This window comes from Pangasianodon hypophthalmus, chromosome 22 (genome assembly GCF_027358585.1).
Source record: "Pangasianodon hypophthalmus isolate fPanHyp1 chromosome 22, fPanHyp1.pri, whole genome shotgun sequence".
NCBI lineage: Eukaryota > Metazoa > Chordata > Actinopteri > Siluriformes > Pangasiidae > Pangasianodon > Pangasianodon hypophthalmus.
Genome location: NC_069731.1, coordinates 1,129,904 through 1,152,857, shown reverse-complemented (window position 1 = coordinate 1,152,857; position 22,954 = coordinate 1,129,904). Strand labels below are relative to the sequence as shown.

General features: G+C 39.2%; 1 protein-coding gene across 4 annotated transcripts in view; it reads left to right on the top strand.

Annotated features, from left to right (window-relative positions):
• The window catches only part of nek11 (NIMA-related kinase 11), a 54,455-nt gene extending 40,581 nt beyond the window's left edge, over positions 1 to 13,874 (top strand). For 2 of the 4 annotated variants that reach the window (XR_008300738.1, XR_008300737.1), the window contains exons 14-17: positions 5,851 to 5,911; positions 9,750 to 9,847; positions 13,191 to 13,257; positions 13,527 to 13,874. Coding sequence is in view for 2 of the 4 variants with exons in the window: in XM_053227968.1 (XP_053083943.1) it covers positions 5,851 to 5,911; positions 9,750 to 9,823 (135 nt within the window). In the remaining 2 variants the exon portion in view is untranslated. Of the gene's footprint in view, positions 1 to 5,850; positions 5,912 to 9,749; positions 10,693 to 13,190; positions 13,258 to 13,526 lie in introns of those variants that run through there. The other 2 variants (XM_053227968.1, XM_053227969.1) reach the window with 2 other exon arrangements.
• The last annotated feature ends 9,080 nt before the right edge of the window (positions 13,875 to 22,954 follow it).

The following is a 22,954-nucleotide window of genomic DNA, read 5'->3' as shown; positions in this document are numbered from 1 at the left end:
TCTGGACAGTTCTGTAGCAAAGCCATGTCTTGTTCTGCTGTAAACTGTTCTAACAGACACTCAGAGGGGAATTCTCTGCAGTTTCTCCAGGATGTTGCTCATTGTGATGCTTAAGCTAGCTCGTTGTAGTGATGTTATAACTAGTAAACCAACATGAGCGAATGAAGTGATGGCACAAACCAAGGCCGCTAACACTAGCTACATTTGATAATAATTCACTATTGACTATATGACCTTAGAGAACACTCAGTGTGGTGTGTTAAGGTTAACCAGTCTCTCCTTTTTAAACAAATGCCACAGAAAGAATGAGTGGAGTATATAAAAGCACTTCTCCATTCAGATGGGTAACTCACTGCAGGTGTCAGAGCTAGATGAACATCATGGAGGTTGAGTGTAAATGCTGACTGAGGCTTATATTTTCACTTGCTACGTTACATTAGCTATTTATATTTACATTGCTTTGATTAAAATCATGGATAATATCAGCTAGCTAGCAAATAGAAGCTCAGTCAGTCATGACTCAAAGCTTTTCCTGATAAAATCACTATACCTGCAAAAATGATATGACAACAGTTTAGTAATTTACATATTAATTAATAACACTGTATGTGCCACTTGAGTTAGCCGATGCTCCATTTTGAGTTACTTCAGGTAATATCAGCGTGCGCGCTCACATGCAGTGTCCATCACCAACATGGGCAGGTGAGAGGCGGAGAAAACGCACATCTCCTTACAGAAAACTTCACCACATCAACGATTATTTATAATTTGTTTATATGCAGTAAATGCCATACCAGTCCACCATACGAGTCCCTGTGAACGAGCTGTTACTATGGAAACGATAACGTATTAGGACGAGCGCATTAATTGTATATAAACCTGTGATTTGCAGCTGCACTACTGTCAGAGCTGCTGTTATAGAAAATTAATCAACACCTTCTGACCAATCAGAAACCAGAACTGAAGTGGTGTGAGTAAGATGTAATTAGATTTGATTGCTCGGACTGGTCTAACTGGTGGAACGTGGTGATTGAACAGTGTTTCGGCGCCTGAGGGAGAAGTTTTTATTGTGCTCTTTATTGCCTGGACTCCTGTGCGGCGCGAACATTAAGGACAGTTAAAGTGCTGACGGTTCCACTCCTCCAGCCCGGATTATGAGGTTAGAGCGGATCGTTGTGTGATTTCCCTTTTCAGTCTCTCTCTGTGCGCTTCACACTCAAACATATTTTGAAGTGAATGCTTTGCTGAGCCTAGCGGACCGTACCATCTTAAGACCATATTTATATTTACAGGTTTTTTGGTAATATTTACACTAAATGTAATCGATCAGCTGAGACATGTTTGGTGTTTGGTGTCTGAAGTCGGGTGTCTGAGCTAAATGTCGATGCTAACGCATTATGCTCAGTAATATACATATGAATTATAATAGACATATATTATCATCTGAATCACATTCAGTGTGTAACTCCGCCTCCTTTAGGCCACACCTCCTCCCTGAGTCTGATGCTGGTGCAAACGTTAATGTTTTATTTTAAATCTGAAGTGGATGTGGCCTAAACTGGAAGAGTTGTTTTGTTTTGTGTTGTTTTAACTTAATTTACTTTATTTTACTGTGTTCATTTTTATATTTTATTCTTATTTTATTTCTTGCACAAATAACACCGTAAATCACACACATGTTTAGTGCACCAGGCTGAACCGGAGGCTATTAGCTTCCGCTACTCGCTGGCTACATTAGCATCATGGCTCCAGTGCAAACTTCAGACACTACACATTTTGTGGATATTTCATCTGCAGCTGAACTTCTACTTTTACTTTTTACTGCAGCTTTAACTTGTTACAGCCCTGCCGTGACCCTCACTTCTGTCTGACGTGAATGAGTCACGAAAGTTTATCCTGAGAGGATTCTCATGTTCCTGTGTTCTGCTTCACATTTCCATTGTGTTGTTTGTTTGTTTTTGCATTTTAATCTAATATTAATTTAAAACTTGTTTGCTTTAATGAGCTGTTTATGAAACTGTGCAGACAGTAAACTCGGTTAGCGCACATGGCACATCAGCTCTGGTGAATGTGCAGGTGTGAGGAAATGAAATACTCCTGCACTGGCAGTGAGTAGATTAATGAGAGTGACACAGAAAACACAGGTTGCAGGGAGGGCAAGCAATGTAACAAAGTGTAACTTCACACAAATAAAAAGCAGCCTCACCTGAGGAAAAACTTTACCTGAGGAACAGCCTCACCTAAAGAACAACCTCACTCAGGAACAGTGTCATCTGAGGAACAGCCTCACCTAAGGAATAAAATCACCTGAGGAACATCCTTAGCTAAAGAATAGCCTCAACTAAAGAACAACCTCACCCGTGGAACAGCCACACCCGAGGAACAGCCTCACCCGAGGAACACCCTCACCCAAGGAACAGCCTCAACCGAGGAACAGCCTCACCTGAGGAACAGCCACAGCTGAGGAACAGCCACAGCTGAGGAACAGCCTCACCCGAGGAACAGCCTCACCCGAGGAACAGCCACAGCTGAGGAACAGCCTCACCCGAGGAACAGCCTCACCCGAGGAACTGCCTCACCCATGGAACAGCCTGACCCGAGGAACAGCCACAGCTGAGGAACAGCCTGACCCGAGGAACAGCCTCACCCGAGGAACAGCCTCACCCATGGAACAGCCTGACCCGAGGAACAGCCACAGCTGAGGAACAGCCTCACCCGAGGGACAGCCACACCTGAGGAAAAGAAACACCTGAGGAAAAGAAACACCTGAGGAACAGCCTCACCCGAGGAACAGCCTCACCTGAGGAACAGCCACACCCGAGGAACAGAAACACCCAAGGATCAGCCACACCTGAAAAACAGCCTCACCCAAGGAACAGCCACACCCGAGGAACAACCACACCCGAGGAACAGCCTCACCCGAGGAACAGCCACACCCGAGGAACAGAAACACCTGAGGAACAGAAACACCTGAGGAACAGCTACAGCTAAAGAGCAACCACACCTGAGAAACAAAATCCCCATTCGTAGTGACATTCACTTTGTTTTATTAGCTGGATAGCTTTCATTTTGACATTTTTTACTCTTGGCTTGTGCTTTTAAATCTCCAATTTTTTGTTCTAATGTGCATTTTTTGATCTAATGTGTCTCAGTAGCACACTTTTGGACCATCAGCATCACAACACAATGACTCTGTACATTTTTCTTTCTTATTAAAAATAGGAAACGCTGTGCTTTGATGTTTCTGAGTCGAGAAGCTCTCACATAGGAGCTGATGAAATGTGAAGCGGAATAACGGAAAGCTGGTGGGCTGAGATTTCATCCCTCAGGCCCGCGGATCTCAGCACTGCAATGCAATCTCTTCCTCCAGCTCCACGCAGCCGAGGCCACGCGAGATTAAAACGATTTGTCACTGCTGGGAGAAACAAGCGAGCAGATGGAAGCGGAGGATCGGCTGAAATTGACTCCCGGCCCGGTGGAGATTTGATAATTAGTCGGATGACAGAGACGCTTGGACGGCTCTGCTCATTTCTTCAGGCTGATCATTTTATAGGGAAGGACGTTTTTTTTCCTATGTGGTTAGTTTCAACGCCTCGTTTGGCTCAATACACCTGCAATCCCCAACAGCAGAGCTTTCACCCCTGAGCAATTACAGCACGAAAATCAGCCCTGGTTTTATATTGGAGATTGGAGATAAAGCTTTAAACAATAGATGAGACCTGTTGGAATGAATTTCATCGTATTGTATATTAATATCGGGCCTCATTTATCAATCTTTTATTCTTTCATGGCCAAACCAAGATAAAAATTCCCACCATATTTATTCACTACTCATGTGTGTGTGTGTGTTCATAAACACGAGTCAGCCATAAATTACCAAGCACATTCACGGCACAGCTGTTTTACATTTAGCCACGCCCACCAAACTCTTAAAAGCTCACAGAGAGCTGAAAACGAGAAAATGGCAACTAAATAGTGAAAGAGTGCTTCTTAAGTTGCAGCGTGCACTAAATCTTCCAGTAATGCAGCTCAGCCACTGCAGCATGCCGGCTACCATAGACACTAATTAAGACACTAGGTCATTAATATGAAATGACTAAATTGCAGAAAATGTTTATTAAAATGATGTGTAATTGAAATTAATTTTAATCGAGGTTCTCATTAGTGAGTATCCTCACATGGAAATTTACACAAACCTCAGGAGCAAAACTCGGATACGAATGCTTTTCCCAACTAAAACACAGGATACGAATGCTTTTCCCAACTAAAACACAGGATACGAATGCTTTTCCCAACTAAAACGTGGATACGAATGCTTTTCCCAACTAAAACACAGGATACGAATGCTTTTCCCAACTAAAACGTGGATACGAATGCTTTTCCCAACTAAAACACAGGATACGAATGCTTTTCCCAACTAAAACACAGGATACGAATGCTTTTCCCAACTAAAACACAGGATACGAATGCTTTTCCCAACTAACTGGATTTTCATGAACACCACATTTCTTGTGTAAATAACCTTACGAATGAAAATTCTTCATATCCAGTTTTTTAAAAAACACAATTGAATGTTTCACATCACTTGTTCTACTTCTTGCTGCCAAACATATATTTTCTACAATTTCTGGATAAATATCTCCTGTGCTCTGAATAAATTTTACACATTTTAAAATTATGTTTTGCTTTTCAAATTTGTTGAAAAGCAAAAAGTCAAACCTAAAAGTGATTATTGTACACCAAAGCATTTAACAATTTCTGTACTTTTTTTTTTTTTTTATGTTATACCCTATGTAGTGAACACGTATAGAGACTTTTGTGATACAATGATTATTTTTGCCATCTTTCTATTTTCCTGAGGTTTAATTGCTACAAACACACAGTGTAACTACTGCTAATGTTCACTATAACATTAAACACTCATTAACATTCAGTATATACCCATTAATGTGCAGTAAATTCCCATTAATGTGCAGTATATACACATTGATATTCAGTATATGGTCAGTGGAATTCATTATATGTTCATTAATATTCAGTATGTACTAGTTAATACTTACTATGCACACATTAAAATTTAGTATACATTCATTAATATTCAGTGGACATTCATTAATATTCAGTGGACACTCATTAATATTCACATACATTCAAAATATTGGCTCAGTTGGTGATTTAAATTTGACACTTAAAGGTTTTTCTGTTGTCTCTCTGGGAGAACGCTATCACAGGGGTTCCAGATCGTTTTTTCAAATAATTTTTTACCCTTGAGTAACCTGTTGCTCTTGGAGTGTATCCAAAGTAAAGATGATTAAACCATAAAACAAGCAACATGTCTACAGTTTCTCTCTTTTTCTCTCCAACTTGTCAAAGGATTTAGCAGAGAAAAGGGTGCTGATTAGCGTTAATGCGAGCTGGAGGGAAAATCTGCTCCACTCATGATTTAGTAAAAAAAAAAACATTTCAATTTCGCCTCAGGCTCCTTCTGCGTAAATTCACACGTTACACACTTACATTAATGTGCATTTAATAAACCACGAGAACATCAAATTGCAATCAGGATAATTCACGAGTTAACACATGATTCTTAACCATGAAGGAGTCGATGTTAAAGGACCGAACCTGCCGGGGGCCAATCAGCAGCTCGCTGTGTTTCAAATGAAAAACTTAAAGTGGCATTTAGGAATAAGAAATAATTCCGAATGATATAAAGTTGGCTTCAGTGCTGTTTTGTGTGGAATGTGCGTATGAATGAGTGATACTTAACCAGCGTGGAATAAGTGATATTAAACGGATAATTTGCTAATGGAGGATGGAGTCATGTGCTGTTTTTTTCTGTCTCTCCCTCAGGACAGTGATCTGGAGGCCGTGGTGCGACACATGGAGGACGTTCTGGGGGAGAAATCTGTTGGTTAGTGATGCATTCACACTGCCAAGGAGCACACTGTGTGGAGCTTCCTGCGTACACGTCCCTGTGATTGAGCTGTTACTATAGAAACCATAACATATTATTTTACAGAGTGCATTAATAGAAACCTGTGATTTGCAGCTGTGCTACTGTCAGAGCTGCTGTTCTAGAAAATTAATCAACACCTCCTGATCAATCACAATCCAGAATTCAGCAGCGCTGCGGTGTACATTTCTGTTCCTAAAGTCCGTAATGACATTAAACCTCGTAGTGTGAGGGATCAGTTATTCAGTTAGAAGACGTGTGTGAGTTTTGTTTAAAATCTTGTTAAAGTGTGTTATCTCGTATTGCCTACTGAGTTGCCTTTTAATAAAAGGGGACGGCTGTGTTCAGGCTGGGGGTGGAGCTAATTTCCGGGCCAGAAAAACGTAAACAGATGCTTTATATGAATTATACGCCATCAGAATGATCATTTGTCAAGCAAACAACAACAATGCTGCAATTTATAAAGAAATACATTTTCAGAAAAAACGTTCTTTCTTTAGTGCCTTTAATATAAATATTTCACTTGTAAAAGTGCTAAAGAGCCTTTAAATCAACCGCTCTTGTACACTTGATGGTACATTTACACACTTTTTACCCTGAGGAACAGAAATGCACAGTGTAGTCTGTTTTATGACAGTTTAATAGAAATTCAGTGTTATATTAATGCATATATTACCATAATAATGGAGTCTTATTGTCACATTGCCCTGATTCTGTCTCATTTCCCCCTTCCTTATATGGTCTGTTTCCTGTTCTCATTTCCTGTTGCATTGGTGCTTTAATAGTCACACCTGTTTCTTATGACCTCCTGTTAGTTCATGTATTTTAAACCGTTTTCTTCTGTGCTTCTTGAAGTTTGAAATGAATCAATAAGCTCTGTGTGTGTGTGTGTGTGTGTGTGTGTGTGAGTGAGTGAGTGAGAACATCACAAAAGTGCAAAATATTCATATTCACAACAATATCTGCTCTGCTATAACAAAGTCTTTTTGTTTTTGTTTTTTTGCCCAAACACAAATAATCACCTGCTCTTAACGACTGTGTCAGCCATGGTGACTGTTCGACATCACAGCAGCCGTTCGTCACATGATCTAAACTCTACATTTTATTGGTTAATGAAATTTTCACCGTGTTTGAAATCAAGCTGGAGCCCCAAAAATGAAAAATGTCCCATCATGTCTATACAGCTGCGTCAAAAATGCACGAAATGTCTTCATGTTTTAAAGAAGTGAAATGGCTGATTAAAAGTTTGCCATTAGTGTTGAGATTCACTTATACAATCTAATTCATATTTTTGTAACTTGTAACGTTGTAACTTAAAAAATGAAAAATTAATGACGTATAGCACCGTAGATAATGACTGAGAAAAAAATGTGTTGAGTTGTTCAACCACTCCATTAAAGCTATGCCTTCCTTTAAATGAATTTTTGATTTACTTTTATACAAATACACAAAGTCTGAATATATACATGTATATAAATCACTTCTTCCTGTCTCCTTTTTCCGATGTTGTTTTCTGAAATTGAATGACGTGAGTTTGACTGCCTCATTGTGAATCCACACACTTTCAAACTCTCAACATTTACCTGAGAGGTCACGGTGTCAGCACACACACACACACACACACACACACACACACACACGCACATACGCCTGGAGTGTCACTAAGTCCTGTATGAAGCGAGTGATAAACGATCTTGACGTTTCCTCTGCCTTTCTGTGTGATAATGAGTTTTTCCTTCCGGCGTGTTTTCGTCCTCCTCGCTGCGGCGCTGACATTTACACCGATCGGGTCATTTATAAGGAGCTATTTACAGGTTTTGTCCAGATCAAATGCATTCGCCCTCTGAGACAGAGCTGTGAGGAATATTTCCATCCCCCGCTCTTGACTGGCATTTTCTCTTTATTTTCCTTCCTCTGATTTATTCGCACCTCAGGGTCGACTCTAATCGCTGACCTCCGCCGCCATCTTCAGATTCTGTGACGGGGTTTTTAGGGTCGTTTCAAACCTGACACCTTGATGATGCCTTAAAAATGTCAGTCAATGAATAAAATGCCAATAAAATGGCAGCAGAATGTTAAAATGTGGTGTTTATGTGGCCTATATAGTGAGTAGGGGGTGTGGTTTGGGACGAGTCCACGCCTTCTGTGATACAATTAGGGACTAGGCAGTAACTGCATCATGCATGAAGTGTCAGAAGTGGTCCACACACACACACACACATACACACACACACACACACACACACACACACAGGATCTGGGTGACTGAACCGTAACACTCATGTCAGTGTGTTTGACAGTTTTTTGAGATGTTGTTTTTTTCCATGCATAATATATTTCTTGCTATTCCTCCACCTGTGGCCTTTTCAATGAGCACACACACACACACACACTCACACACACACTCACACACACACTCACACACACACTCACACACACTGCATATCCAAAGAGGATACTTTCACTAAAGATAGATGGAGAGCAGGGTGTGAAATTTCTCCACCTGGACGTTTTTTTTTCCTGTCTCATGTTGTTTATGGCTCGAGTCGCCTCAGTTACCCGAAATTCCATATTTTGGTGTTATTTCCGGGAACAGATGTTTCCAGCTGTCAGCAGCTGGTTCTCAGAGTAATCACGCCACATGTTGTGTGTAAAAACCTCCTGTTATGTACAAAGCGAACCTAAATGCTCTACTTAAACACGGTGCATGTGGCAACACGAAAAATCCTCTCCTCCACCTCCTCCACCTCCTCTTCCTCCTCTTCCACCTCCACTTCCACCTCCATGTCCTCCTCCACCTCGTCTACCTCCTCCTCCACCTCCATGTCCTCCTCCTCCACCTCCTCTTCCTCCTCTTCCACCTCCACTTCCACCTCCATGTCCTCCTCCACCTCGTCTACCTCCTCCTCCACCTCCTCTTCCTCCTCCTCCACGTCCTCCTCCTCCACCTCCTCTTCCTCCTCCACATCCACCTCCATGTCCTCCTCCACCTCCTCTACCTCCTCCATCTTCCTCCACCTCCTCCACCTCCTCTTCCTCCTCTTCCACCTCCACTTCCACCTCCATGTCCTCCTCCACCTCGTCTACCTCCTCCTCCACCTCCTCTTCCTCCTCCTCCACCTCCATGTCCTCCTCCTCCACCTCCTCTTCCTCCTCCTCCACCTCCATGTCCTCCTCCTCCACCTCCTCTTCCTCCTCCACATCCACCTCCATGTCCTCCTCCTCCACCTCCTCTACCTCCTCCATCTTCCTCCTCCTCCTCCACCTCCATGTCCTCCACCTTCTCCTCCACCTCCTCCTCCACCTCCACCTCTTCTTCATAAATGTGCGTATGATCTGATATTTATCTCAATTTCACATTTCTAACCTACACCCCATCTTCAGCTCAGATCATTTATTCTGTATCTGCTCCTATTCTCTACATGTGCTCAATACATAACATGTAACATAATGCCCCTGTGCACCCTATCTAGTGCACTACACGTACAATAGAACACCATTTGGAATTATTCTCTGTATTTTTTTTCAAATAAAATATTGGCAGCTCAAAGACACGCCCATTTAAATGACTCAAAGACACGCCCATACGTCTGAGATGAAGACATGCCCATACAAATGACACAAAGACATGCCCATTTGTCCAACAATGACACGCCCATGTGCATGACACAAAGACACGCCCATTTGTCTCACTTTAAGACCATTCTTTATGTCGCCCTTTACGACATATCTAACCGTGTGTGTGTGTGTGTGTGTGTGTGTGTGTGTGTGTGTGTGTGTGTGTGTGTGTGTTCAGCAGGTGAAGCTGACGGAGGTGTGTCTCACGCGGGTGTGTATGGACCGCTCAGCATCAACAGCACCATGGATTAATTCTAATCCAGAACATGAGAGAAGGTTTATTTCATCTAAATGCTCTTATAATTTATTCTAAAATCCCAAATGTAATTTCACTGCTGATCGCTCTGAACGATCCTGACGCACACGGCGGGTTTAACTGGTCGTCACTAACCTCAGACTTCTGCTTTACATTTTTACTTTTCACTCACAATGACATGACACGTCTCTGTAGCAGAAAATAAAATCTATGAAACGCTGAAGCGAGAGCGATGATTAGAGAGGATTTGGCTGCTGCTGTGTGAGGCTGGACGGCCGAGCGCTCTGTGTCCGCCTTCAAATCTGCGATAAAAAGAAGCTGATTGAAAAAATCAATTCAATTACTGCAACACCTTCAATCCATTCAGAAGTTTTCAGTTTGATTTTCAGAGATTTTTCTTGCCGAGCTAATGCAAAAGTTTTGCTTTGTGATGTGATCAGCTGAGGAAACTTTGAACTTTTTGCTTTTTAGATTTTCTCTCTCAAATGTACATTTATATTTAACGAAAATAAATAAATAAAGTGGAAAATAAAGTGGACTTTATTTCCCACTTCGGCTTTTCCAAGTCAGATATTTTCACACGTCCATTACACCCTTCATGTTCGCTTTTATTCAGCCTTTATTCTGCACTGAACATTTTTCACTACAAGTGTCGAGATTTGGACTTTTACAGCGGATCGCTTTTATTTATTGGTATTTGTGGGTCACTTAGAACTTTTAGCTAACAAGTTAAATAAGAGTTTACGGAGGTTATAATCAGCTTCATGTGGCATTTATTTCTGTTTGTGAAAGCTGACAGCAGTGGCTTCTGTGCTGGACAATAATCTTGGTTGTGAAGATTATCTACACTTAAAAAAAAAAAAGAAAAGCATTCTTCATGGGTTCTTTAAGGTTCTTTGGATAATTAAGCCTTCGTAGGTTCCACAAAAGGTTCTACTTGGAACTCTGTCTGACAGGGAAACACTCTGTGGTCGAGTTCTCCAAGAACCCTAAAGAGTGTCATTATAATTCTCTTCCACGTGATGTTTCTTTGTGTGTTTAAAATTAAATTGTAAACTATTAAACGGTGAATAATACATTGGTTTTTTTTAATATATGTAATGGCCTGTATGTAATAAAACACTGTGTGTGTTGTGCTGTTATAGTAAAATAATCAACCACGGGGCGGTGTGATGAAGCGGAGTTACTGACACCATCCTGAAGTTGATTATTTTCCCATAACAGCGCGTCCCCAAGTGTTTTATTCCTCTTACACCAGGGTGATTTACCAACAGTTCCATTTATTATTTATTAAAGAACATTTCATACCTTTTATCCATTTATAGTTACACTTAATGTTGTGGAACATCCATGAAACAAGTCAGTTCTCCTCTCACCTGAAGATGTTGGAAAACTTAATGTTACAGCTTTACCTCTCGATATTGATGCAACGACATCATAAATTTTACACTATTTCCACACTCACCAAAACATGAGCAAATTTACTGCTAACATTACAGCTAAGTACATTTACGCATTAGCTGGCTAAGGTTTTTATACCCGTTGCTATGGCAATACAGGAGACACCAGAAGCAATCAGACCAAACACTAACATAATTCACCCAGCGTAAAAGTCGAGTCACTGAAGGACATGAAAGAGGTGCATTTGTTTCAGTTACCTTCGTTTCATATCGACTTTGAGTTAAGAATTTAAATCTCTGCTTGTGAGCCGGTATAACACAAGAATCCGGGACTGTGGTCTGTTTATTCAGTAAAAAAAAAAAATGGAGGAGCTGCTAATTATTAAGTAGCTATCAGAATGTACGTTTGCTTTGCTGTTTGCTTAGTGTCACTTGACACAGATCTGGAAAAAATAAAATATAATTTAACATCTCATCCACTGACACAGGCTAAAATATCACTGGTTAAATTCTGTTGGTTTTTTCTCCGCATGCAACGATTTTCTTGTTAGCAGCTGACAGCCTTGTGAATGTTTTGTTCATTTTGAGGAAGCCTCTTTTTTATTTCTTTATTGGATTTTTCTACACGGAATAACAGAATAAGTGTAAAGATAACAGAAACTATTGCCCAATTAACAAAGCCCCGACAAATTCCATAGATGAAGCAGTAAAATATAATAAAATAAAGTTGGCAATAAAATAAAATTAGAACAGAATAATTCATAAACACAAATACATAATTTACAAATAAATAAATAACTGAAAAACAATAAAAAATAATTTAAAAATACTAAAAAAAAAGGAGGGGGTGCTCAGCTTAAATGTCTATAGAGTCAGCCAGTATATTATCCGAAGGTCATCCCACGGACGCCATACCTTGTCAAATGGAGCCCGTGAGTGAGACTCTAATTTTTTCGAGTTTTATAGAAGTAAATACCTCTTTAATCCACATCTCAAGGGCAGGGGGTGAAACATATTTCCACTTTAAAATAATGAGACGTCTAGCTAATAAAGTTGTAAAGGCCAGTGTCTTTTGCATTGGCGCTGGAAGGTCAGTTTCAGACGGCACTCTGAAGACGGCTGAAAGTGGATTTGGATCGAGCGTTATGTCGAAAGTGTTCTGCAATGTTTTAAATATTTTAGTCCAATACTTTAATCAATAGTTTCGGACACGCGCATAGATGAGGCATGAGATCGGCCGGTGAGTGTTTGCATCGATTGCATGCGTCACTAACACTGGAGTATATCATAGCGAGTTTGGCATTAGTATAACAGATCCTGTGTAAAAGCCGTGCGTTGCACTGACGCTGAGTGAACCAGTTCAAGAATCTGCCCCCATTTTAATTCAGACAGATCGGTGTCCAAGTCCTCCTCCCAAGCGTTCTTATCCTGAGTGGGAAGACCCGGGTTTGTAGTATCAATCCGTTCATAGATAGTAGAGATACAGTGCTTTAAATGAGGGTCACTGAATGAGGAAACTGGTTTTGGTGGGAGTTGGGCAGGCCAAACCGTATGGAGAGATCAGTGAAGGATGAGAACACCCCATTTTCATAGAGCTCATCAACCCCGTTAGAAATGCCATGACTGTGACTGATGAAGCCTGGAGATTAAGTGCAGGGCCTATGCAAACCAGTATGTTTTCTAAATTGAATCCATATCTTAATTGATTGAGTGACCACCAGGTTTGAACTAATATTTGAAGGCAATGGCAGCTGGGAACAAATGACAAATGACAGAGCGTATCAGGAAGCCTTTTAACAGAGTTTAAGGCAAAGTTACTAGAAATTTGCGTCTCTTTGTCCAGTAAAAATGTCTTGCCTTTGTGATATCTCCATCCTGAAACTCACCTCTAGTGGAGACAATAATAATAATAATAATAATAATAATAATAATAATAATAATAGAAAGACTGTTTTCCTGTTAGTTGAGATTTAGAGGCTGGCAGGAGGAGAGAGGGATGAAGAAGAGGAGTAAAGAGAGGATAGAAACAGGTAGTAATTTACACATCAGCATTTTTGTGATGCAGTATATTTTATTTAAATGGTCACACAAGTCCTTAGTGTGTATCTCAGCAAGCAAAAACATTACAAACAGCTTAACTACATTCAATATACAGTAAATTAGCACAGATTTCATTTCTATAGGAGACGCTAATAAATAAAAGGAATTCTTATCGTCAAGACTCAGATGTTTCTCACACACTCACACTCACACACACAGATATGGTTGTGAAGATTCAGCTCTGTTGTTTTTTTTTCAGTACAGTGGCGTTTCCTTCACCGTAGGGACCCGAGACAGGAGGAGAGAGTGTGATTGGTGGAGAGAGAGAAGTGATTCAGGAAGATGGAGGCAGTGAAGATGGAGACAGAGTGCGTTTAGTGTGGAGGGGGCTGATTACCAGCAGCCTTGATTACCTTCAATAATCAGCTACATGCACTGCTTTACTGTGTGTGTGAGTGTGTGTGTGTGTGTGTGTGTGTGTGAGAGTGTGTGAGTGTGTGTGTAGAACAGCTGCTTCATTGCATGGTCATGTTACACTGGGGACAGCGAGGATGTCGGTGATGTAAACCACATTAAAACTCTCAGAAACTCAGAACAGGTTGCTAAAGGATGAAACAAGTTTATTTATTTATTTGTTTGTTTGTTTGTTTGTTTGTTTTTGTTTAAATCAATCATTTTTGACGCTGTTAAACCACAGTAACACCCGTGCTTCTTAGCACTTATATTCTGTTCACAGTTTATTATCAGGGGGCCAAGCACCGAAGGTGTGTAGGCACCCTATTGTTATTCTACCCTTTCTTCTTCTTCTTCTTCTTCTTCTTCTTCTTCTTCTGGCTCAGGTGTCTATGGCAGCCTGTAGAACTGTCTGGTAAAAAGTTATGAAATTTGGCACACTGATTGGGGAGGGTCTAATGAACATTCTGACCAAATTTGGGCCAAGTCCTGCCAACACTCTAGCGCCACCATCGGGTCAAATTTGGGCCTAATTTGGAAGTACACTTACGGTTATAACTTTTCAACCGTGTGTCCAAAGCCAGGTGTCCCTGGCTCCCTGGGTCAAGATGAGATCCACGTACCCCATGACATCAATTTCCATCTAATTAGATTTTCTGCCATCTTGGATTTTGTCAAAAACTGTTTTTTCACTACTCCTCCTACAAATTTTGTCCAATTATGACCAAATTTGGTAAACATCATCTCCAGAGTAAGCTTCACAAACTTTATCAAAAGAATTTTGAAAACTCCAAACAGTTTGCCTGCAATGTGCCAACAAATCTGACGGTGAAGCCGCCAAACAGGAAGTGAGGCTGTATCTCAGCAACAACCTTGCACACTGACACAAATCTTGGTAGGCATCTTCAGGACCATGACCTGAGGCTATGCAACAAATATCATGACAGCACACACACGCACACACACACACCGGGGGTGTAACGCAGTCAAGCATCTATCCGTATATGTACCAGTTAGTGCTCCAAATATTCACATTAGTTTTCGTATTCGGAGTTAAACAAAAAGTGGGCGTGGTCTAGAGTGGAAAGTTTTTGTTTGTTTTGATTGTTTTGAGTTTTTTTTCTTATTTCAAAACAACACTGACTTTCCCAAATCCCAAACAACAGCCACCTAATAATGTTTTATCAGATTTTTGGGTTAGTTTCTGAACACATTTCTGAACAATTCTTTTTGTGCGGTTTTTGAGATGTAGTTGGGGAGTAGTTTGTAGTTTGTGGAAACCTGGCAACCCTACCTACAAGTTTCACACACACCTTTCAAGTAAATAAAATATATAAAATTATATAAAATATATAAAAGTAATATAAAATATATAAAAGTAAAATAAAATATAAATAATTATATTTATTTACAACACATTGTCTGTTCTATCTGTTTCCTCTTGAACCAGATGTTGTTGTGAGGAACATTTAGATACTCAGAGCTGTGCGTTTGTCAGTGACGAGCTGCTCATTAATCTTTATTGGCATTTCAATGATTTTTATGTAACAGAGTTAATGATGTGTGTTTTCAGTTTTTCTTCTTTATTATCAGTGCAGCTCATCTGGGAAATGAAGGAAATCAGCTGAGAAATAACACAGACACATCACTGAGGGAAAGTCCAAAATCTGCTGCTGAATCATAATTACAGTTATTATTATTATTATCAGTAGTAGTATTTCTACATAGTAAAATCTTTAAAATATTTATTTTATAGTTGTATTTAAAAAGTAATTAAATTATTTAAAATTATAATGAATATAATCAAATTAAATAATTGACTTTAAATGATTTATTATCTTTATAATATTTTTTATTTATTTTGATTTGTTCATTCTGATAACACGATATCTGAGATTTTATCCTGTATTATAAAGCAGTAGAATCTATTACATATTTATCACAATGCAACGTATCAGCCGGTTCCGCTCGTCTCCACTCCACACAGTGTGCAGCATTCAGCCTGCCAGATCTCTAATCTCTGTGGGAAAAAGACAATCAGCAGATTTACTGTATTAGATTATTATCACACTTTAAGCGTTTGTCCTGGAAGACATCACTTAGCGAAAATTATTCTTTTTATTTAAAGATCCATCTGATCTTATAAGATCTCAAAGTTTGTAAAACTGCCCCATAATATATTTAAATATGTGATTAATGCATGTTGAGTGGAGCTTAAAGTATAGAATAGAGATTATTTACTCCATGCTATATTAAACTGTAATAACCACATAATAAAGTGTTAATAACATGCTATAATGTCAGAGAATGACAAAAATTCTGAGAGAATCTGAATAAAGTTACTGCAGCTGTAGTAAATGTAATATCCAGTATTAAGATTCAAGAACATTATAGAACTTTGTAAGCTTATTTATATATAGTATATGAACAATGCTTATACCAAAAGAAATAAGTTTCTTAAAAAAATGCCATCTTTGACCATCGTTGTATTATTATAACTCTATTACATGGTTATTATTATGTCATATATTAGTAGTTATTTCACACAAATCTGCACAAATCTAATCTGTCAACTATATAATTATTATTTATTTATTATCATAGTTATTTATGATTATATCTGATTATCAGCTGCTGTGTAAGATCCTTAACCCAAAACAGCTTAGATTTGTGTTTAGATCGGACTTTAACTTGCACGTACATCATTTTTGGCCAAAAGCATCTTCTAAGTATGTTAATGTTTATTCATTCGTACTCTAACCTAGTAATGTATGCTTAATGTAATGCTTGAGCATCTGTTTTTGCTTTAAGACATGATGCACCTGCTTTTACCTGACTAAGCAAAAAAAAGTGAAGTTATCAGCAGAAGTTGTGTATTAATGCAGCTCACGGGTTAGAAAGACAGGCAAGGGAAGCACACTGAAGAATGCGATTTCATAACTACCTCATACCATCAGCTTAGAAACCAATTCCCTTCCTCCAATTCACATCACTGCAGTAATAAGAAAGAAAAAAGTGCTGTCTGAGGAGAGGCGGTGATTCCTCCCTGCTGGAAAAAACATGACCGGATTCGATATGAGGTTCGATTCGGTGTCTAATCGGGTCAAAGCACATTACAGAGCATGGAAGAGTGTGGTTTCTGCTCTGACAGATGCTGAATACGTTTCAGCCACACTCTGAAACAAGAAGAAACAAGAAGGCTATTTAATTGTTTTAAAAAAATATCAATAATAAACTTTAGCAAAATAGCAATGATAAAGCACTTTTCATACATGTGGCAGCTCAAAGTGCTGTACAGTTAAATAGAGTGACGATGCACAGGGTAAAATAAAAGAGCCTGTGCAAATAGTATAATTAAACTGTGCATAAAGAGATAAGTAAACAACTAGAATAAAATGAAAGTAAAATAAATACACAGTAAAGCATTGTAATGAATTTTAAAATAATAAATAAAGATAAAATGAAACCATGAATACCAAAACCAATTTTTGTCTAGATTCATGAATCCCAATTAAGTCTAATTCAGTTCTGGGGGGCAAATATTTATGCAAAGCACTGTATGTAACTATTCATGTATGTATGTGTATATATACAGTTATGTAGGAAAGTCTTACACACTTTAAAGAAATTCTGTAAAATTAAAAAAAAATTAAAAGTTTCAAAGTAGTTCAAAATAGTTACTAAACTGAACAGTAACCATAAAAAAACAAACAAAAATGTCAAATTATTCATTTTATAATTAATATAATATATTAATGAACATATAATATCTTCATATATATTCATTATTTGATACCAAATGTGTTTAAATTCTCTCAGGTTTATTGTCATTAAGTTTTCCAGTTTTTTAGACATTTAGCCTTTTTGGAAGCTGAGATCTCTTAATTATAGAAAGAACCCTTGAAGAACCCTTGAAGAACCCTTGAAGAACCCTTTTTTCTAAGCATGTAGGTCATTCTAGGTTTCCTGGAGAACCTGCTCCAATTCAGATGTTTTGATTATGTTTTCTTCAGGTGTCAGTCTGGGTGACTCTGTGCCCATGATGGCTTCACGTTCCTGTTCTTGGCTGACAGCGTGGAACCCGATGTGGTGTTCTGCTGTTGTAGCTCACCCACCTCAAGGTTCCACATGTTCTGAGATGCTTTTCTGCTCACCACGGTTGTAAAGAGTAGTTATTTGACTTAGCGTAGCCTTCTGATCTCTCTCATCAGCACAGCATTGCCACTTGCAGAACTTCAGCTCACTGGACGTTTTTCGCACCATTCTGTGTAAACTCTAGTGAAAAACTCAACCCCGCCCATCTGGCACCAACATCCATGCCAGATTTTTTTCCTCATTCTGATGTTTGATGTGAACATTAACTGAAGCTCTTGACCTGTATCTGTATGATTTGATGTACTGCACTGCTGTCAAGTGATTGGCTGATTGGATAACTGCATGAATAAATGTACATCAGAATTCATCCAAACTGTTGCTTAATATCAACACAAGCATTTTGACTGGAATTTAAACGTTATCACTGTGAAATCTGCACTAAACCTCAACTGACTTAGATCAGGTTAGAAATCCATGTCTCATCACATCAACTGCAGCAAGCGATAGCAAGAGATTTACGTTATTCAGCTTACTCAGCGGGGTGTAGCTTATTTACTTATTCACCTTGTGTGTGTGTGTGTGTTTGCTTTCTTATGTTTTATTCAGATTTGAGTAAAAGTACTGCTACTGTAGTAATAATTCACTTGAGTAAAAGTAAATGTTGTCATCAAGACAATTACTCCTGTAAGAGTAAATAAGTCACGTGGTGAAAAACTCCACCTCCATCATCAGCAGTTTCTTCACTGACAAGCTGTAGCAGAATTTAGATATATTTAACACATCTTAAGATTAATACAGAGCTTTCATACTGTAAAACATTAAAATATCTGACTAGCTGGTCTAGCTCACTCAGCTAGCTAATGGCTTACCTGTACGTGTTTCCGCAGGTTGAATTGTTATTCACAGGTTTCGCATTAGCAGATCATTATCACGCTGTTTCCTGTAAAGCGTTTAAAACTGAAGATAGCTGATAAATTGGGTCAGGGACGTTCATCTGTCTCCACTGTCTCAGACACTGCTGCTAAACGTCTGTCACCTGATCTGTAGACTTCTGCCAGGCTGTTGGTGTTCGACTGTCTTGAAATTATTAAGAATTATTCAACATGTGCACATCTTTTATTTGGTTTACACTCTTCTGGGCTTTCTGCATTATTTTTTTTATCTTTCTGGATTATTTTATTTTTCTTTAACTCTGTAAAACTGATCAAAAATAAATGTAGCAAAGCTGAATGTTTTCAAGTAAAAATAAAAATACTATGATTTTAATTATATTTCAAAAGTACTATCACAGTGAATCTTATGCTCATGGACTGTAAAGAGAGTACATTTAGTACCATACTTTCCACACCTAGTTTGTTTATAGTGTATTCTTAATGCGTCACACACACATGTTCAGGGTTTCCTGTGTCTGAGTATTAGTTTTTAACTGGCAGTTTTTATTTCCAGCAGCTGTAGAAGTCTGAGACGGATCCCGTCAGGTCGTGTGAGGAGATGTGTTCTGACTCAGTGCCACATACAGCGATGGACTCCTTTTAATTATCTAGTCTCGAGTGGCACAAAGCCAATAACGGAGCCCATCGGAGGCCTGGAACCTGACGCTAATGTGTTTAGCTGAAGTGAAGAGTGACACGATGACAACGCGAGCAGATAAGCTTCCAGAGGAAGGTTTAATCACTGTCACGTTTCCTCTGTCTGTTATTTACACTCAAACAGCACAGACACGAAGATAAAATAAATATTCAGCTTCATCGAGCTTCATTTAAATGTTTCAGATGTGAAAACAGACACGCCTGAGTGCGCTAGAGACGGCCAAGTGACGGTGAAGTGTGCACTTCCTCCCCAATGTGTGCCCTTAAACATATGCAGCTGAGCGTCACTCCATCACACCGTGCCCCGGTCACACACACACACACACACACATACACACAGTCTATGTGAAGAGACGACACGCTGCTTATTTCCCTGTCTGAGTGTGACAGTCTGATTCCGCCTGACATCACCACACACACACACACACACACACACACATGCACACACAGTGTGTCCGACATATGACAAGTTAGTAAAAGCAATTATTTCAGACAGAATAATTTGTGAGCTCAATGTCATCTTTAAAAGCTTCATCTGAGTCTCTGAACGGAATAATTTGTGTTTTTCACTTAAGCAGCTCTTTATGAGTCTTTACGTCTGTCTGTCTGTCTGTCTGTCTGTCTGTGTTTGTGTATGTGTCTGCTTATGTGTCTGTCTGGCCGTCTAACTACCTACCTGTCTGTCTGTCTATCTATTTGTTTTTCTATTATTCTATCTATCTGTCTTTGTTTGTCTATTCGTCTGATTACGTGTCTGTCTATCTGGCTAGATGTCTCTCTGTGTGTTTTTCTGTGACTCTCTCTCTACCTGTTTACCTGTTTCCCACACCACCCCATTGCTGCGCTCCCTCCACTAGCTTCCTGTAGCAGCCCGCATCAGATTTAAAACACTGACACTTGCCTACAAAACCAAAAACGGACCAGCGCCCACTTACCTCAAAGCTCTTATCACATCCCACAATGCACCACACTCCCTCCGGTCCTCTAGCACTGCTCAACTGCTCCCACCATCTCTCAGGGTACAAGGAAGACCTGCATCAACACTCTTCTCTGTCCTGCACCTAGATGGTTTAATGAACTTCCCCTAGATGTCTGAACAGCTGAGTCACTGGCAGTCTTCAAACTGCCAGGTGTCTGTGTGCTTTTCTTACTATATTACCTCCCGAACAGAGCTTCTAGACTGATACTGGTATTCTTAGTCCATGACCTAGTGAACCAGTATCAGGATGTATTTATTGATAGAGACTTCAAAAGCACTATTGTAAGTTGCTCCGGATAAGGGCGTCTGCCAAATGCCATAAATGTAAATCTATCTTTCCATCTGTCTGTCTACATGGCTGTCTTTCTGTTTGTCTGTGTGCATGATTGCATGTCTATCTGCCTACCTGTCTAACTGTCTAGATGTCTATCTCTGTGGGTTTTTCTATGATTGTCTGTCTGTTTGCCTGCCTGCCTATTTCATCTGTCTGTCTATCTGTCTATTTGTCAGTTTGTCTGTCTGTCTAAGTATGTACCTGTCTATCTGTCTGTGTAGATAAAGGTTCTTTGTTTTCTAACAGGGTTCTACTCAGGGAGACACTGTTGTAGGGTTCTACAGAGAACCTTCACAGAGTTCCAGAGGATCATTTCTTTCTGTACCTCTGTCTCTGTGTGTGTGTGTGTGTGTGTGTGTGTGTGTTTGGACGTGGATGTGTGTTGTATTTTATCTCTGAGCTTTGCTTCTTATAGAGGATAAAGTGTGTTATTGTTCAATCCAAGATTAGGCCTGGTGTGAAAACATCTCAGAATAAAACAGCTGATAATGGCACTGCACAAACACACACACACACACACACACACACACTCACACTCACACACACACTTATAAGGTAAGAGAGCTGCACATACATACACACTGCTGCTTCACTTCTTATTGCAGACTTACGTATTTGACAATATCAAGCAGTGTGTTTTAATAAAGCAGTCAAGAGGTGACACACACACACACACACACACACACCCCTAAAGAAATGATTTATTTTCCTTATCTTCACTGTCGGAAATCCGAGGGTGTTAAAACTTTTGTAACTGAGATGCTGACAGAGAGGAAATCAGTGATGTTCCACAGACTCTCTGTATAATTAGTGACGTAACAGACCTGTCTCATTCCATCAGTCTGTAATCACAGCAAATATTCATGTGAACGTTGAAACTAAAATGTACAGTTTTCATCACAACTCATGAAAAGGATGTTTAGAGCATGAGGTGTTAACAGGTGTAAAAACAACACGAAACAAAATCAGATATGAAGCTTTCAGTACAAAGAAAGACCATGTTCATTCAACATAAACATTAACATTAACGTGAACATAAACATATATTTAACATGAACATGAATATGAACATTAACATTACTATGAATTTAAAATAAACATTAACATGAACATTAACATGAACATGAACATATATTTAACATAAACGTTAACATTAACATGAATTTAACATGAACATTAATGTGAACATGAACATTAACGTGAACATTAATACATTTCCTGCGTTCATTCACTCATCCTTAGTAACTGCCTGGTCAGGGTCATGGTGGATTAAATTAAGCTAATAGTATGTTTATACTTTGGGAAATAGAGCTGATTAAATTGATTAGAAAATATCACAGACAGGCACAAAAAACTAAAAAAAAAATTAATTTAATTTAAAAAAAAAAAAAAGAAAATAGTTGAGATGGATAATGAACTGGAGTGATGTAGCTGAGGTTGAGGAACTGTGAAAGCCAGAATTCTCACACCAAGCTGACCCTGCTGACACTTCTACTTCTGGTTTAGGCCACGCCCACTTCAGGTTTAAATCCAAATACTGATACAGATGTGTGTGTGTGTGTGTGTGTGTGTGTGAGACAGTAGGTATGGTGTGACTGAGATAATCTCCTCCATGTTGATTGATTCCTGAAATCAGGATGAATTATTGTGTGTGAGATTTTACACAAATCTGGCACTTTCTAAAGCAGTGTGATGAAATAGTGGTTCAGAGCGAATCGTCTTCAGTTTCGCCTCACACTCACACTGTACTGCTGGAGGGCATTTAATATCATCCTGTTTTAAAAGGAGAAGATGCACACACACTGCAATTTCGAGTTATCATGCTGGGAATTATTCCTACTGTTCTATCTGTAACATCTTTATATAGATATATGTACAATATGTGTGTGTGTTTGTGTAGTGTGTACTGTATGTATATGTGTGTTTAATGAAGTTTTACTGATCGACTGGGTGAATTTTCCCTTCTGTAGATCTTTATCATTTTCCAGTAGATGTGTTTCTGTCTGGAAAAAATGTGATTACTGCTAGAAAAATAATCCACTGTAAGACTGAGAGCTGCAATAACACGGCTTATTGAACCATCGCTCTGAACAGGAGAGGCTCGGCAGCCTCGTGTGTGTGTGCGTGTGTGTGTGTGTGTGTGTGTGTGTGTGTGTGTGTGATAAAGAAACGCTGATGTGTAATTTGTTACATTTCATTGCCAAACAAAAGAGAGACATTTTTAAAATCCAGGGGAT